The sequence below is a fragment of the Quercus robur genome, chromosome 2 (genome assembly GCF_932294415.1).
Source record: "Quercus robur chromosome 2, dhQueRobu3.1, whole genome shotgun sequence".
Lineage (NCBI taxonomy): Eukaryota > Viridiplantae > Streptophyta > Magnoliopsida > Fagales > Fagaceae > Quercus > Quercus robur.
The window spans coordinates 65,636,506-65,650,934 of NC_065535.1; the positions used below are offsets into that span (position 1 = coordinate 65,636,506).

General features: G+C 38.9%; 1 protein-coding gene across 2 annotated transcripts; it reads right to left on the bottom strand.

Moving 5' to 3' along the window:
* Positions 1–725: 725 nt before the first annotated feature.
* Positions 726–11,537, bottom strand: LOC126714525 (long chain base biosynthesis protein 2a-like). 2 transcript variants are annotated; one of them, XM_050414710.1, is made up of 12 exons: positions 11,250–11,537; positions 11,061–11,126; positions 10,646–10,734; positions 4,326–4,471; positions 4,113–4,237; positions 3,921–4,014; positions 3,077–3,240; positions 2,795–2,956; positions 1,912–2,038; positions 1,624–1,790; positions 1,391–1,498; positions 726–1,143 (listed from the first exon to the last, which is right to left on the bottom strand). In XM_050414710.1, the coding sequence occupies exons 1-12, from the start codon at positions 11,373–11,375 to the stop codon at positions 1,048–1,050; spliced, it is 1,470 nt and encodes a 489-aa protein (XP_050270667.1). In that variant the 5' UTR covers positions 11,376–11,537; the 3' UTR covers positions 726–1,047. The 2 variants fall into 2 exon arrangements, with proteins under 2 accessions (XP_050270667.1, XP_050270668.1); XM_050414711.1 differs by lacking the exons at positions 11,061–11,126; positions 11,250–11,537 and adding an exon at positions 10,920–11,043 and having other exon boundaries at positions 4,326–4,485.
* Positions 11,538–14,429: the final 2,892 nt, after the last annotated feature.

Here is a 14,429-nt window from a genome sequence, read left to right on the forward strand (position 1 = left end):
ATTACCATATCCTATGCTTTCAGGTTTATTGGTATTTAAACCAATCCCATTTACTAATCCCTCTCTTTGGGCTCATCCGGCCCCTTTTTGCTTACTTTCTACTTCTTATGATTCTCATGGGCTTGCTACTTCCTTCTTTGGAGCTCCCTTGGGCCCATTTGCTTTCCTTGGGGCCCTTTTACTATTTTGTGGGCCTGCGTACCATCATTCCTGTCATTCGGGCTTATGGGTTTTTCTTACTTTGCTAATTCTCCTTTCTTCACCCCTTTTATATTGTTAGGTTTTTTCTTGTCATTAGGCCTTTTTTCCAAAATGGGCATCAACAGGACCAAAGCTATGTAATTTCTACCAATTTTACACATTTCAATTAATGAGAATTTGATGCAATTCAGCCATATACTTTTGTATTTTTATAGTTTTTTTGTAAATAAAAAAAAAGTGGCGACTCCACACAAATTAAAACCAAAAGAGGTACCAAGTACACTCTTTTGATTTGTGTTATCTACTTAGAAGAAAGGTAGAAGTAGATAACTTAAGGAACTGGTGAGCTCTCAAAAGAGGTACCAAATAGATGATGTAAGTTCCCACAAATCAAATCCATCCACAGCTGCATCAATCATTGAAAGACAAGACAGAAATAGATAACTTAAGGAACATGCGTAGCAATCAATGCGATTTGTGTCACTTGAACTATTTTTTTTAATTGCTCACTTCAGTTTATAAGATTTTTATGGGAAAATTAGTAATGTCTAATTCAAACAAAAAGATATAGTCCTACCAGGATATGAGATTCAATTTACACTTATACATATGAACAATGAGGATCTCTTAAAGTTAGATCCACTTAGAGCAAGGTATAAGCCCATATTACAGCAAATACAACAAATTACACAATAGGGCAGGTCACTGCAGGTGATGCCAGAAGTCAGCTTAAAGGAAAATACCAAGCAAGGCAAAAGGTTGTATTTCACACTCCAGCTTCGTCAACCTTAACCCTTGCTGGATGCTTAGTGCTCATAACTGACAATTGGGGCAAAAAGTTTTCCTTCATTCCAACTTCATCATCTTCTCCTCTTGTTGATGCTTCTTTGGTTCAGCACCAAAGTATTTTATACCCAACAGATCACCAACCTGACTGATTACCTGGAAAATAAAACAAATTTCAAAATCAAGAATGTACTAATAGTCTGATATAACATATATAATTGTTCCTGCACAACCTTTACTTCATTGGATAAATACAAGAAGAATGTACTAAAAGCCTAAGCCTATACTGGAAAAGAATGCATTTGCAACTATAAACACGTAGGAAATAAGAATCAAAGAGGATAAGCACTGAAATGACCAAAATTACAGCCAGAAATGAGGAAAAGGTTATATTAGAATTTACCTCCAAGGCTTTGAGCAGCTCTTCCTTGGTATGAGAAGCAGATAAGCATATACGAGCTCTTGCCAACAGCAGCGGGGTTGCTGGAAATGACACTACCACGACAGCCACCTGCGACAGCATCATTTAAATTAACATATACAGTTAAAAAATAATAATAATAAATAAATAAAAATATATATATATATATATATATATATAATATCAGGGAACATATCCGGGATGGATGGACTCACATTCTGCTTGAGGCACTCTCGTGAAAAAGCAGGGATTTTTGCTGGATTGTAAAGCATAATTGGCATTACTGGCGAATCATTATCACCAAGAACCTCAAAACCCAATTTCTGCAGTTCCGACCTGAAAAAGTTGCTATTCTCCCGTACTCGAGCAATTTTTTGGGCACCTACAAGGAAACAGAAGCTCATTAAATTGTATTCATATAAAGCAGGAGTAAGCTTTGGATAATAATGAAGTCCAAGCAGTAAAAGTTAAAATGAAGTATACCAAAGGAAAAAAGTTCAAACCTCTACTGGTCCCATCCTCTCCAAGAATAACCTTTATGGCAGATATTATTTGTTCTGCAGCTGGTGGTGACATTGAGGTTGCATACAGATGAGCAGGGCAAGTGTATTTCAAGTATTGAATAAGCTCCTAAAGAAAAAATCAAGTTTCAACTGCATTAAATGCAACTCAGACTTCAAATGTTTTTTACTCAACTATATATTGACAATTCCAAGAGAAAATGACTTTACATAAAGCTGACATTTGAATACCAAAGATTTGAATTTTATTGAAAACATAACAGACTTGTGCTTAGTCCTTGACGCCTGTTCTACATGTAATATTGGAACATGACAATATTGTATTGTAATAGATACAGTGGCTTTCCTATCACTACTACATTTTTCTCAATACTGGATCCAGTAGAGTACTTAGAGGGCAATCTCACAATTCATGTAAAGTTTATGACTGATAAAAAAAAATACATGATCTCAAATGTGAAATTCCTTCAATGCTTAATTTGGCTAACCCAAGAAAACCACTAAAAGTCCACAAGGTCCACACCACTCAGCCTCAACTAAATTTTATGATGCTCTCTGAATCTGTAGTCAGTCATAGGTATGTTAACAACATAACGGGGGTTCCTATGAATCAGCTTTGAGCTCTAGACTTAGAGTTGGACAATAAACAAGAAATATAAGTAAAATACAATTTATATGAAGGAGGGTATAAATGAATGACAAGTCTCTCAAATTATCACTGACCTTGATTTGTATCAATTCAGGAAGTTAAAAATTGAAATAACTGCAAATGATGGTATATATTGTGCTTTCTATTTATTTTGGCCAGATTATGATCAACTCTGTTCAGCAAATTTAAAGTATACTTAAAATGGTGAAAAGCAACCTTGGATCCTGCAATGTAGCCGCCACATGATCCAAATGACTTGGTAAAAGTTCCCATCATTATATTTAAATCGGCAGGATCCACACCTAAGAGCTCACTAACACCTCTTCCTGTTTTTCCTATGGCTCCAATGCTGTGGGCCTCATCCAAATATATATATGCCTATGAAGCAGCAGAAAGATTATAAGAATGACAAGAAAAGTTAAAAAGCAGAACCTCATTATGGTTACTTAAAAATCATGAAAGTTGAGTTCATCTATTAAATCTACCATCTTGCACAACCTTATATTTTTTGCAGATTGCAACAATCTCAGGAAGTTTGCAGAAGTCCCCTTCCATGCTATAGATTCCCTCAACAATAACAATTATCTTCTTCCAGGGTCTATGAGTCCTTGGTTGTCCCTCAGAAATTTGCTCTCTCAAAACTTCCTCCAAGTGAGAGGGTGCTGTACAAAAGTTGGAGAAGAAACATAAGTAATACACTCAAAAGTACATTCTTGGAAGTATAATTTGCATCCAAAAGAAGCCTCATACTGACAATCTATACAATATATAATAATGTAGGATTTGCAATTAATTTTTCTATTCTCTTGTTATGCCATGTCAGTAACCTTTCTTGATTCTTCTTCTCCCCATCATAAGTCACCTTACCATTACACTTCCACCAATCCTTCTTCTCCCTTTGTTAACACATTTTTGCTGTGTCTTTGTTTCTATAAATTTTCTATTACTCTCTCTGCACCTTTCTTCCATTGATTTCATGTTCTACCCACAACAACAAAGGTGATTACTATCTTTCTTTCTTCGATTTTCTTCTTTTTGCAGTGAATTTCTGATTCTTTCTTGCAGGTCTACTTTTAGTTGATATGTTTTGGTATTTTGATTCTTCATCACATGTCCTCTCTCTCACTTACAATTTTGGTATAATTTTAGTTTGGCTTAACATTTTTAGTTGTTTTGGAAGTAAAAATTTGAGTTTATTTCATGACACACTCTACTTGGCTATGTATTTGAATGACAAAGTCCTGTTTAAGTAATTGATTATTACAAATACTATCTCTTATTTTCAAAATGCACATTTTAAAATCTCTATTTTTTTATACAGACAAACGCTATATATACTTACTGTTGTGCTGAAAAACACGAATTGTAGCTCCAGATCCTCTTGCACCATTGACAATGGAGCAATGGTTCAGAGAATCACTGATAATCAAACCTCCCTGCATATTAAAATTGTACACAGCTCAAAATCACTTGCAAGAAAAATTAAAAACACTCTTTTACCAGGTGCTCTAAATATTTAACTGCACATACGTACCTTCCCAATCAAGACTGGAAGGATAGCAGAGTTTGATACATATCCCATGCCAAAAACTATCGCATCTTGCTTCCCAAGAAAGTTTGCAACATGCTTCTCCAATTCTTTATGCAATACAGTAGTGCCTGTTGGCAAAACCGTAATTGTGAAACTTCTCAAAAGAAGGAAAGACCAAAAAAATCAAAATAAAATTCTTGCAACACAATAACCCACCTCCATCTACCCGGCTACTACAGGTGCTTGGAGAATACTTGTTCAATGAATCAATAACCCGGGGTGTGCAGTATTCATCTGGTGCAGCAAAGCCAAGGTAGCTGTATGACCCTAAATTAAGGCATCTACGTATCCTTGTGGTTCGTCTGCGTCAAGAGAACTAGACAACATCAATACAACAGCTTACAGAGAGACAATGACCAAAAATCTATACTCCTTTTTTTTTTACAAGGAGTGGGGGAGGGGAATTCAAATCCAAGTTAACCTTAACAGGAGAATTGAGTTATGCTACTTACTGAGCTACATTAGACATTCTATGCTCCTGATATAATAAGGCTTCGATCGTCAATATCAATATATATATAAAAGCAGAGACCTCATGCAGGAAAGCATAAGGTTCTACCATGTGGCACACTCTATGAAAAGAATTGAAATTCTCTTAAGTCATATCAAAGATAAGAACAAATTTACAAATAGAAACTCTTTATTTCCTTTCGTTCAATGTTTCAAGACTACTTTTTTTACATTTTTTATTCAATGTTTTAAGACTACTGTGGGGACTATGGCCCAAAGTAACGAGTTGGGCCTTGGGCCCGTCCGAGGACACCAGCCTGTTCGAGGAGGCAACGTGGCTTAGGCGATCTATGTTAAGCCTATCACGAGAAACAAAGAAAAAAGGTCCAAGGAGGAATTCCTCCTCGGACACTGAAAATCCGAAGCATAGGTACGTCCAAGCCACTGAAGCACATCCCTTAAATACGTGAAAAGGAAGGAAACACAAAATATCTAAGCAAAAGCTGCCACCACTACATTGAATGCACTACAGCTACTTTCCTGGCCGCATTAATGTGGAGAAGACCCCTGAACAGTGTTACTTTGGCTACCACAACTCACAAATGACTGAAAGAGGTGTCTGATAGGATAGGTGCTCAAGTGGAGGCTTGAATGATCAACAAGTGTAAAGCCCAAATGATAAGGAAGGGCCTATATAATGTATTGAAGCCCCCATAAGAAGGGGGTCGAAAAAAAGGAAGGTAGAATACTGTAGTATGCAAAGGAACCTTAATGTACTGGTCTGTATACACAAATTAAGTTTTTAGTCTCCTCAGACCGTGAGATCTTTCAACGCAATGGCTTTTGTTCTTGTCCATGTGTACCTTCATCCCATGCAAGCCTCTGTTTAACTTATCTAAACTTAGTTCTTTGACCAATACTCTACAAAATTCATTGTGTTGGGCTTTTTTTGGATCAAGACTTCACAAGATAAGGGCTTGGGCTCCAAACTGTGTCCCCACAACTACTATTTATTTCATTTGGTTTCAATGTTTCAAGACTTTTCTTTTCTCTCACACACAAAAAACGCTTTGCATTTCCATTAACTATTTCCACTTTTACTCCTTTATATACACATGTCTATAACCCTTCATGCTATCCCACCTCAAATACACTCAAACAAAAAACGATGTCATTTACTTTCAACCTTTCAATGACACCTACGTAACTCCGACATTGTAGTACCATTTAATTCTAACCCATGTGAGTAGGCTATGACAACAGAAGGGAGCTTGCGTTTTTTAATTAATTAGTGATGGTAGCTTACAATTTGATGTTATAGTCAGACATTTTGGATTTTGTGAAGGCTGTAATTTGTTTTGAGTCTTTGGGTGTTTGGGATTTTGGTTTGGGAAAGTCATAAATGTATTTTGTTTTAGTACTAAAGAAAAAGAAACATTCTAATTGATTATTTATGAAGTTAGCTATTTTTTTTATAAAAAAAAACTTTGTGTTAGAACTCATAATTTGTAGGCTTTTTTATTGCTATTTTATGCAGTATGAACCATAGTGATAAAAATAAAAATTGATGATTGTAGGGACACGATTATTTAACGGCCCAAGAATGACATTAGGCTCGCACATGAAAGATCCCTCACAATATAAGTTGTAGAGAATGGGCTTAAAAGGCTTGCCTTTGATCACGGGGCGATGGTTTGGTCCTGATTTTAGGGGGACTCATGTAAAAAAGGGGTCAGCCTGAACATCCAAGCCCTACAGCGCCGTAGCCTGAGGGTTTGGACTCCTCGGACTTAGTCCGAGGAGCATTAAGTTCTTCCCCCTCTCCCACTTTTTCTTTCCCCTCCCCCCCTGTCTCTTGGCTTTCGTTTCCTTTTATACTCGTATTCCTCCCTCCCTTTAGGGTCCACGTGTAAGCTTTACCTTCGGGGCAGAGGACTTGTCCTATCAGCCCATACCTCAAGTGGTTGGGAGTAGACGTAAAGGTTGAATTGCTTGGTCAAGAATAGGGGCTTGTCAGGCACAGAGTTCTCCACTACAGTAGGGGCAGTCTTTTCACTTTATCCTATCCGTGCATTAAGCTTATCCTTGACAATAGGTCTCCTCAGATCAGGTCCTGGGCCTTGACATATAGAGCGGGCCTGGGCCATGAATTTTCTGACCCACAATAGCCCCTCAAAATCCTGCTGCCCGACTTTTAGTTGGGGGAGGAGGGTTTTGATGACTTTGGGCCCACATCACGGCTAGCTCAAGTTCTGCACTCCATTCATACTTGTGTTTTCACATTCACTCGGGAGACGTGCCAAGTCAAGAGTCATCCCTTCGTTCGCGAGTACTCTGCAGTTCCAGCAGTCGAAGTGCACCTTCCCGAGGATCTTGAGATCCTACGGTTGTGGATGGTGTGGGAAGTTGAGCCAGAGCCGCTTTGTCTGCAGCGCGTCTTGGGAATCTGCTCAATTTAAATCACAGGTCACCTCTTTACCCTCTATATAAGTGGGATAGGTGATTACTCTCCTGGCATATAAACCCTTCTGCTCTCTTCAGAACCATAACCCTTTGTCCATACCCAGTTCCCTCTTCCGGTGTCATCTTCCCTTTGCGCCGTAGGTTTGAGGCTTGGGCGGAGATGGAGGAACTTCACCCGCCACAGGGGCACCGGACCCTTCCAAGATGTAAAGTGATGTGGTCTGGGTAGGGGAGGCACAGATTTAAGGTGTCTTCCCGCTTGGACATGGTGGGAACGGTACCCTCCCATCTTTTAGTCAAAATCCGAAGTAGGTTCTGGTCACGCCAGATTTTTGGTATGTCAGAAGAAAGATTCTCCGCCATCAGTGCCGTCTGCCTTGTCGCAGGCAAGTTTTGGTGTAGGCTCCTCAACTTCCGGCTCCCGGTACCTTCTCTTCGACGGTGTGGGCCTCAAGTTGGGCTCCCTGCACCTTTTCTTCAGTTGCGCTAGCCTGAAGTTGGGCGCTCTCTGCACCTTTTCTTCAATGGTGCAGGCCCCACGCCGGGTTCTTTTGCTGCCTGAGTTATGGGCATGTAAAAGTGTTGAGGAAGAACAAAGTCTTGAGCAGTAGCCAACCTCTCCTCTGGACTACCTCCTCGGCCTTACCTTATTCTCTTGTATCTTTCTTTTCGATTATGTACTTAGCTATAAGCTGATTCCAGCTTTTCATTGTACGCCGTATTATTTTATTGTTTTAATAAAAGGGAAATTTATTTATTTGTTTTGAATATTTTTTTTTTTTTTTTTGCAACACTACTTTGTGAATGGGTGTGCTCCATGTGTGTTTTTCTTCAATGATACTTAGAGCAGGAAACCTCAAAACATAGTCTAACTAATTTTAATTTACCGACATTACCAGGCATAATAACGATAATTCACAGTAAATTAAACTTAGGAAACTAACCGAGATAGCAGCTGAATACTTCGTAATAAGTGCGAGGAGACCGTCCGAGAACGATAAACTCTAAATAATTCATCCGAGGGGGTAACCGAGCAATAAGGGACTCCGATTGTGTTTTTGGTAACATATTGCCTTATATAGCATCAATCCCTTTGGTACTGAGAATCCGAGGGCAGACTTGAAAGTCCATGTAATGTAGTTTTTCTTTTAAGTAGTTGGTTTCCCCATAAGCTTGAGTCCGAGGACCATGCCAGGCCTTGGTTCTGTCCAAAACTTATAGTTTTTTCTTTGTGTACTTGGTTTCCCCATAGGCTTGAGTCCGAGGACCATGCAAGGCCTTGGTTCTGTCCAAAACTTGTAGTTTTTTCTGTGTACTTGGTTTCCCCATAGGCTTGAGTCCGAGGACCATGCAAGGCCTTGGTTCTGTCCAAAACTTGTAGTTTTTTCTGTGTTAGTTTTTTCTCTGTGTACTTGGTTTTCCCATAGGCTTGAGTCCGAGGACCATGCAAGGCCTTGGTTCTGTCCAAAACTTGTAGTTTTTTCTTTGTGTACTTGGTTTCCCCATAGACTTGAGTCCGAGGACCATGCAAGGCCTTGGTTCTGTCCAAAACTTGTAGTTTTTTCTTTGTGTACTTGGTTTCCCCATAAACTTGAGTCCGAGGACCATGCAAGGCCTTGGTTCTGTCCAAAACTTTTGTATTTTTTTCTTTGTGTACTTGGTTTCCCCATAGACTTGAGCCCGAGGACCATCCTAGGCCTTGGTTCTGTCCAAAACTTGTAATTTTTTCTTTGTGTACTTGGTTTCCCCATAGGCTTGAGTCCGAGGACCATGCAAGGCCTTGGTTCTGTCCAAAACTTGTAGTTTTTTCTTTGTGTACTTGGTTTCCCCATAGACTTGAGTCCGAGGACCATGCAAGGCCTTGGTTCTGTCCAAAACTTGTAGTTTTTTCTTTGTGTACTTGGTTTCCCCATAGGCTTGAGTCCGAGGACCATGCAAGGCCTTGGTTCTGTCCAAAACTTGTAGCTTTTTCTTTGTGTACTTGGTTTCCCCATAGGCTTGAGTCCGAGGACCATGCAAGGCCTTAGTTCTGTCCAAAACTTGTAGTTTTTTCTGTGTACTTGGTTTCCCCATAGGCTTGAGTCCAAGGACCATGCAAGGCCTTGGTTCTGTCCAAAACTTTTTTTTGAGTACTTATTTGCTTTTTCGCAGGTCAGCCCTTTGCCCGTGGCGGGGAGAGTTGGCTTGAGGCCGGAAGCCCCTAGAGCTGCCCGTGCCGTTGGCACTGCAGGACGTAACCCCTAACCGAAGTTTATGTCAGAACAGCAACTGCATGTCACCGGAGACGGGGGAAAACCCGCGAATCTCTGCTTGCTAGAGAGTTGACTCAAGCGCCACCTGCGCCAACGCGCAAGCCTTCCCACAGACGGCGCCAATTGTAGGGACACGATTATTTAACGGCCCAAGAATGACGTTGGGCTCGCACATGAAAGATCCCTCACAATATAAGTTGTAGAGAATGGGCTTAAAAGGCTTGCCTTTGATCACGGGGCGATGGTCTGGTCCTGATTTTAGGGGGACTCATGTAAAAAAGGGGTCAGCCTGAACATCCAAGCCCTACAGTGCCGTAGCCTGAGGGTTTGGACTCCTCGGACTTAGTCCGAGGAGCATTAAGTTCTTCCCCCTCTCCCACTTTTTCTTTCCCCCCCCCCCCTGTCTCTTGGCTTTCGTTTCCTTTTATACTCGTATTCCTCCCTCCCTTTAGGGTCCACGTGTAAGCTTTACCTTCGGGGCAGAGGACTTGTCCTATCAGCCCATACCTCAAGTGGTTGGGAGTAGACGTAAAGGTTGAATTGCTTGGTCAAGAATAGGGGCTTGTCAGGCACAGAGTTCTCCACTACAGTAGGGGCAGTCTTTTCACTTTATCCTATCCGTGCATTAAGCTTATCCTTGACAATAGGTCTCCTCAGATCAGGTCCTGGGCCTTGACATATAGAGCGGGCCTGGACCATGAATTTTCTGGCCCACAATGATGATTTCAAATTATTTTCAGTTTTTTTAAAGGGTACGGAAGCCCAAATAAAAGCTATTAAATTTTGATAAATAAATGTGTTTTTAGCCAGTTTTTCTTTGTTTAATCATGTTCTCTTTATGTTAATACTTACAAATAATTTCCTTAATTTCATTGAGACAATAAGTTGGGTGTTTGTGATCGAGGTCTCCATATTTGGTTGTGAGAATAGAGTGGTTGAAAAAGTGTTTGGGAGGTTGTGTAAATTTGTGCAATTTTAGAATATAAAAGTATTTAATGCTTTAAATTATTACTTATAGATTTCAAAATCGTTTAATCAGTTTAAAAAATAAAATCTACTTTTAACGGTAAATATTATAATATATTATAGTCTCATAGTGTTACATAATTTTTTAAAATAAAATATGAATTAAGAAAATAAATTTTCAAAGTATTCAAAAATATTGTGGACAAACATAAATATTATACAACAAAATAAGTATAATATGATGGTCTTAATATACATAAAAATGATTTCAAGTGAAATTGTAAAGTAGTCTGTCCGCACATCACACAGGACATCATTTAGTTTAATACAAAAGGGGAGTCTTACTTTAGGGTCTTGTTACTGTCATTGGAGAAGCGTTCAACCAAATCAAACCAAGCATCAGGAGCACTTGCTATTGGACGCTCAAAACAGTCCTGCCCAAAGAAATACATGCATCACACCAACATATATATAAAAACAATTATAAAAAATTTATAATAAAAAAAAAAAAAAAAAAAAAAAGTCCCGTTCAAGTACACAGTAACACAAGTCAATACGAAAATTTACACCAATAACAGTATGCAGAAATCAGACATTTGGTACTAAATTTAAATGACACCTCCTCCCCTACAGGCTACAGTGAAGGTAAGATTGTGTGTTCAAAACCCATTGGTCTGAGCTTGCCTAAATCAGTGGAGCTTCAATCTGAAAAAGTAGGCAAACGAAGGCATATAGCTAGTTAAGTAAGAAACCGAAATACCCGAATTCGTTGATATAACCTGCGTTGATAGAAATCCTCGTTTCCTAAGCAAATTGGAGCGTAACCCTGATTCACAAAAAGCATTTCATTGACACAAAGAATGGCCCATTAACACACATACACACACAAATATAAAAGAAAAGAAAGCAAAAATAGTAATAGGTAAAATAGTATTAAGCGAAGTCGAGCCTGAAGGTTGTTAGAGCTGAAACAGTCGGTGATTTTTCGGAAGAGGTCTCTAATATGACCGAAAACGAAGAGCAAACCGTAGCTGAAGTATGTGGCCAACGCGGCAACATATGGAATAGTTATCATTTTCGACCAACTTCTGCTAGGTTTAAGGAATCAGGAACTACGAGCTTGAAGTTGCAGATGAGAGAGATAAGGCAATCCTCCGTTTCCGAGTTGGACGTTTGTGTTTCTCTGTATTTTGGGACCCAATGGCGGGCGCGCCGCCTTTTGGAATTTACACAACCTTTGACATTTCAAATTAAAGAAAATTACACGTTGGACCGAGAATGGGAAATGTTGGGACAATAGAGAATAGGGCATGCTATGTTAGATAACTAATATCTTTCGAATATTTGATAATACACTGTTTTAAATAAGCTTTAATATTATTTAAATAAAAATGCAAGTTTTTATTTTATTTTTACATAAAATTTTAAAATATATATTTTTTATACTAATCCATTAATTATTTCTTATAAAATATTTATGTTTTTTACTCTGTGCATGTAGTATTTTGTTATAGTCCTAGAGAAAAGGAAGAAGTGGAAGTAAAAGAATAAATGTTAAATAACTATTTTTTCCTTATTATTAAAAATAGAAAGATGAAATGTGATGACAATTATGTCTTCTTATTGTCATTTTGGAAGGAAAAAAAAATTGTTAGTTTGAGTGGAAAACTCCACTCATCTCAATGTCTTTCCTCTATTTTCACTCCAATTAAATTATGGAAATTTATTGTTTTCTTTCTCTTTTCCTTCTCCCATTTTTCATCATCTCTCTTTTTCACCCCAATCAAACAAGAATTTAGATTCTCTTAATTTCCTAGGGTATTTTACCAAATAAATTTCCTTAAATTTTAACCATTTATTAATGATTTAATGATCTAGATTGCCATATTAGTATTTCACTAATAATAATCTTAATTATTTTGTTCGTAACATTATTTTATTATTTTAAGAGTATTATTAGTAAAATACTGACATGACAAAATCTCGACCTTTAATCATAAAAGAGTGGCTAAGATTTAAGAAAATCTATTAGTAAAGTGTCCTAGGAAATCTAGAGGATCTGAACTCATCAATGTGGTGGGCCTTTTGTGATTTTGGGCTAGACTGCCTCCTGCTGTACTTAGGCCGAACTGTTCTAGATAAGAGAGTTGGGACCAGTCCAATTGCAATTCACCTTGGTCCAACCTGTGCACAAGCTATGCCCCTTTTGCTGAAACTTTGGTCACACACCCATAGCAGGCGAAGCTGTTACAAGAGGGTTATGGCAGACACATACAATATGACAATAAAGGCAATATGCTTCCAGTTAAACAGAATAAACTAAGAATCCTTAAGCAAAGTAGGAAAAAAGAACAATATAAGAGACACATTATAAGTGAGATTACAAATGCGAGAAAGGAAATAATCTTGATAAATGGCGAAATCAAAAGGAAAAGGTTAGTCTGACGTGTTCAATTGTGTTACAAGACTAAGGCCAAGGAGGGACCACTCCTTCATTGTGGATAACCTTGTCTACTGCAGAAATTATCCACTTTGCGGGAACAAGCCTGAATGGCTTGTGCCCAAATAAATCCTTTATCCTTGACAAAGGGTAAGCTTTTAAAGGGAGAGAAGGGATTAGCCTATTGGTGCATGCCTGTCCTTCTATACTTCCCTATTTTTTCTTCCTAATTCTCTCTTTCTTCTCTATTTTTGTTATTTTTGATTCTTTCTCTCTTCTTTTCGTTTTTTCTCAGTGCTTACCCATGTAGTCATGTTGTGATTTTCTCCTATAGGTTACTATTGCCGTGATGATGATACTGTGCACGACAAGGGTCCTTTATATATTGCCCGCTATGACTGGCTTTTACCATTTTAGCCTTTAACTACTTTTGTCTGTTCTAGGTGTCCTTGCTGACCATCACTGGTTTGTCAGCTATCCAGCCACCACCACTTACTTATGCTGGCTGCGCTACTCCCCATCACCAAACAAAGAAGATTATTTTGTTTGCTTGCTCACCATGGCATTCTTATCTGCCATAGCATAGGTGTTCTCTCTCTATCCCCCATGGCATGCACCTAGTGGTTTCAACTTATCCTTACGTCTTTTGGGTGGTAAGTCATCCCAACAAGATATTACCCCTAAAAGAATTTGAGCAGGAACCCCAGAATAGGCTTTCCCTTCTCCCCACTGCCAGACCATACCCCTTTTTACCTCTGACTTATGACCCACTACTCCTGTATTGGCTGGGTACAAGCTAGTGGAGTCTGGGCCTTGCGCGTGCTCCAGTTCTGCGTACGTTTAAAGCTTGTCCGCTGCTCATGCATTTGTCGTGGTCTGGAGGCTCATCTATGCATTTTGCCGCTCATCCTTGACCTTTTATGGCGTGGACTGCTTTCTAATTTCTCATTTCCTTATGGCTTGCTGTTCTCAAGGGCCGGGCCTTGTTTGATTATGGGCTTTTCTTTCTTCAGGCTACTCCTTTACTCCTTTTGTAGTCTTGCTACCATTCCTGCCATGTTATTCTACTATTCCTGCCGTGGTGTCATTTGACCCCAGCTTGTTGGGCCTCTTTTAGGCTTGTTGCATATTCTTCTCTCAATTGGCTATAATGACCCAGTATGGTCATTGGATTTATACTCGTGCTAATTTGGGCTTTCTTGACCCATTACATTGCTTATGGGCTCCTTTGTCCCCTTCCTTTCCTCTTTGGGCATCCTTGGCCCATTTTCAAATTCTGCATTCCCTTAGGCTTCTACTAACTCTTTTGGGCTTCTCCGACCCAATTACTTTATCCTTCATCCTTGGGGTTCATGGGCTTTCCATCAACTCCTTATTTTCTTACTTCATTCCTTTGAGCTTGCTGTGGCCCATTCTTACTTTTCTACATCACATAATGCCCATGGGTTTACTCCTTCTCTCTCTAGGCTCCTTTAGGCCCATTTGCTTTTCTCAAGACCTATTCATTTACTTTATGGACCTATGATCCATTATTCCTGCCATTCGGGGTTAATGGTTTTTCTATCAATCCACTAATTCTTCTCTGCCCATATTGTTAAGCTTCTTCCTACTGCTGGGCTTCCAAAAAGAGCATCAACAATCAAACATAGCATTAAAGTTATGGTTACTTTTATTTCGACATTTTTCATT

Bases quoted from the DNA above. Each gene is read 5' to 3' on its own strand.
- LOC126714525 (XM_050414710.1), bottom strand. From the start codon at position 11,375: ATGATAACTATTCCATATGTTGCCGCGTTGGCCACATACTTCAGCTAC. The intron at 11,127-11,249 runs GCTCGACTTCGC...TTTGTGAATCAG, and splicing joins TCAGCTCTAACAACCTTCAG to GGTTACGCTCCAATTTGCTT. The intron at 1,791-1,911 runs GTTTGAACTTTT...GTTTCCTTGTAG, and splicing joins AGAGGATGGGACCAGTAGAG to GTGCCCAAAAAATTGCTCGA.